This window comes from Pygoscelis adeliae, unplaced genomic scaffold (assembly GCF_000699105.1).
Source record: "Pygoscelis adeliae isolate BGI_AS28 unplaced genomic scaffold, ASM69910v1 Scaffold114, whole genome shotgun sequence".
Taxonomy (NCBI): domain Eukaryota; kingdom Metazoa; phylum Chordata; class Aves; order Sphenisciformes; family Spheniscidae; genus Pygoscelis; species Pygoscelis adeliae.
Window position 1 is genome coordinate 4,183,353 of NW_008824587.1, and position 3,595 is coordinate 4,186,947.

A 3,595-nucleotide genomic window follows, 5' to 3' on the forward strand; every position below is an offset into this window, starting at 1 on the left:
AGGGTCCGTGGGGCCGGCCCGTGGGGCTTCCCCGTGGGCCGCGGGGCGCTGCTCCAGCTCGGCCGGCCCTTTGCCCCCTGGCCTGGGGCTGGCAGCCTTCACGCTGGGGTGGGTCACGCTGGGGTGGGTGCTGGACCCTCCTCGAAGGAGGCAGGAGCCGGCGGGACCCCGTGCCCGTCTCCCTCCTCGTTGTTGACAGTGTGGTCTCTCCATCCAGCTCTGCAGGAGAATTTGGACAGGAAACTGTTTGGGCAGCACCTGGTGAACAAGGTGGTCGTAAAGGCCGTGAAGGGCTTCTTGAACAACACCAACGCCAAAAAGCCTCTTGCCCTTTCCTTGCACGGGTGGACTGGAACAGGCAAAAACTTTGTCAGTAAGATAGTTGCCGAAAGCATTTATAAAAGAGGTCTGCAGAGTAAATATGTCCATCAGTTCGTGGCAACTTTACACTTTCCTCACGCTCACAGCATCAATCTCTACAAGGTAAGGGTGTGCTGTGGAACCCGTGGTGGCGGGGCACAGCACTGCTGCAGCGAGTGCTGTATTGAATTATAAACGTTATGGCACGATCGGTACTAGAAACCTAGATGTTATTTTACGCAGCAAAATGTAGCCTGTGCCAGTTTTGGCATCTTCTGTACAGAACTGGGTAAATCCTAACATCCATCAGGACTGGTTTTCCTGTGAATGTAAAGGTTTTTGCATGTGTTTTGAGCCTCTCTTTAGGGAAGAACGATGTGGTTAATTTTCATTCTACGCTTTGCTTCGAGATGTGACGGACTTAAGGATAAGCGTGATTCAGCAGGTTTCCATGGTTAGGTGATATGCTGGTGGGCGCTGCAAAAAAACTAATAGTTCATGACTCTGGGGACCCCCCCCCGGTGACCTCCAAGTGTGCCAGGTCCCATGGCAAGCTGAAGCTTGCTCTCTGAGGCATGGGTGTACTTCTCAGTTTCACTGCACGCTGAGCAGGTTATTTAGTTTTTCTATGCATCCATTTCCCAGCTGTAAAACAAAATCACAAAATATTCTGTTGTCAGAAATTCCAAATATTTGGAATTGTTCTGCCAGTTTCCTAAGTGTCAGCACAGCTCTGTAGGCAGGTGGATATCATGTGGAGCGGTAGCTCAGATGCGTGTTTTCTGGGCGTTTTTATTCTAACTAACTTTGTTAACAGCAGAGTTTGAATGGGTACCAGTGTCTTTTGTAGTACGGAATGTTTATATTCAGTTTGTATATGTTAAAAATGGGAACGGGATGGTCTACAAACCTGATTTCTAAATGGAAGAAATATGTTTCCTCTTTTTACAGCTTGCTTTTGCCCTCTTGCAGCTGAGCTGTTTTAAAATAAAATTGATCCTTTTCTGCTTTTGTTTCGAGGTGAATACGCTTGGGAAACTTGCTGCCCAAGGCAGCAGGAGGAACTATCGCTGCTTATCCACAGTACACCCAATGCCACCTTCCTGTGCTGCCTCTGCAGTGCAGGGCCTGAGTAAACAGTGAATATGAAAAAATGATGAATCATTGAAAATGGTCAGAACAGTTACTTCTCATTCATCTGCCAGCAGATCAACCCTTTTTTTCCTGAATTACTTCATTATTGATCTTAAATGTAACGCTTAAGTGAGAGAGAAAAATGCAACACCTAAGTGAGAGAATCTTTAAATACAATAAAGCGTTAGCCCTTCTGAACAGTATTGAGTTTTAAGAAGGGCTTGTAATTGTCTTCATTTAACTTCTGAATGATTAAAACACAGGGCTGAGAACTGAATTCTCTCTCTACTTCTGCCAGTGACTGCAGGTGCAATTTCTCACTGGTGCTGTTCAGGTAGCAAATTTAATATTGTTCCTAGGTTTGACACCTAAGGATGTTTAGAGCAAAGTGCTGGCAAAAGTAATCCTCTTACTTGTCAGGGCTTTGCTTTGTGTTGCTGTTCCTTGGTGGTACCCATCCTTTGTCCTACTGTGCACTTTCATTTTTGCTATGTTTACAGGAATATCCTTCTCGTGAGGAGATTTCCTCCTTGTCCCATCCTGTCTCTTGGTGTCTTAAAATTTTTCAAAACCAGCATGAGATTTGGTTAAAGTTTTGTTTGCAGCATTTAACCATGTTTTAGTCAAGAAGCCAAAGCTATTAAAATGGCACAATTGAAATGACTCTTTGAGGACAAAGGTCAATAAGCCGAAGTGCTATTTTCTGTCTTTTCAACACAAACTCTTTCAGCGTCTTTTATTTTGATGCCACTCAGGACCAGTTGCAGTCGTGGATTCGGGGAAATGTGAGCATCTGTCCCAGATCACTGTTCATATTTGATGAGATGGATAAAATGCATGCAGGACTCATTGACTCCATCAAGCCATTCTTGGACTACTATGAGCTTCTGGATGGGGTGTCTTACCGACAAGCCATCTTCATATTCCTCAGGTAAGAAGCGGCTTCTCAGGTTTGCTGTTCTGTACACTCGATGCCATATAAAACTACCTCCAGCTACAATCTTTGTTTTCTCTTTACTTAGCAATGCGGGAGCTGAGAAGATAACAGAGGTGGCACTAGATTTCTGGAGAAACGGGAGGACAAGGGAAGATATACAGCTCACAGATATCCAAAATGCACTGTCTGTGTCCATCTTCAATAACAAAAATAGTGAGTAAAACTGTGGTTGCTTTTGAGGTGGTAAAAGTTCCACAAAAGGGATGGGCTGCATTTCGCTGCATTTTTACAGCTATGGTTTCTACTTGATGTGGCCTCCAGTTTTCGGCTAGCAAGGAGCCACGATGCAGTTTTGGGGCCTACAGTCGGCTCTTGAGATGAAATTAAGGTTAAGGAGCTCTGTGTGCACCTTGGCTACCAGCATGTTTGCTCTCTGTTGGATTGCGTATGTTGGGGGAAGTCTACGCTGTGCATTTATTGACAAACTAGTGGGCTAAAGGGAAGGCAAACAGAAATCCTGACAGTAAGGTATTGCAGTAGCTGAACAATCTTTAACCAATAAAATGTTTTATTATGGGGAGGCCTCTTCCTTGGCCGCCAACTCACTTAGCCTGTCTTGCTCAGTCTGTTAAAAGCCTTCAGGCAGCTGTTTAGGAGCAGCAAGCTGACATGTCAGCCCTGCTGTGGGCAGTCCAGTGCTTCCTAGGCTTCCTCGCACAGGACTCCTGGTGAAAAGTGGTTCTAACATAATTATGCTCTAAAATTAGCAGTGGAAGCAAACTTACTGTACTTCTTAAAAAGGTTAGATGAAAGCTCCAAAAAAAGGAGCAAGAAAGCTGGTCTGGGAGAGCTGATCAGAGATAGAAAATCTGTTCCTCTCTAGGTGAGAGAGGGGAAGGTACGAGACTAGCACCTGGGGAGCAAGGCTTACATGCCTTCAGCCAGAATTCATTCATTCAGCTCCAATGGACCACATCTATGTGTCTGTCCAAACCTTTATGCACAAAGTACCATGAGAAGGAGCTTGTATTTGGACTGACTTGTGCATTACAGGGCCCTAAAAACACTGGTGAATTCTTTATGGTATGTAGCAGAAGGCTGTGATATGCCTCTTGCTCCCATTCAACCCATGGTAGTGTTTAACTAGAGGAGTAGTAACAAACC

General features: G+C 45.1%; 1 protein-coding gene across 1 annotated transcript in view; it reads left to right on the plus strand.

The window, feature by feature from the left end:
• The window catches only part of LOC103915376 (torsin-1A-like), a 5,743-nt gene that overhangs the window by 766 nt on the left and 1,382 nt on the right, over positions 1-3,595 (plus strand). The window contains exons 2-4 of the mRNA XM_009322188.1: positions 218-483; positions 2,250-2,425; positions 2,517-2,646. Of these exons, the coding sequence (XP_009320463.1) occupies positions 218-483; positions 2,250-2,425; positions 2,517-2,646 (572 nt within the window). The remainder of the gene's footprint in view (positions 1-217; positions 484-2,249; positions 2,426-2,516; positions 2,647-3,595) is intronic.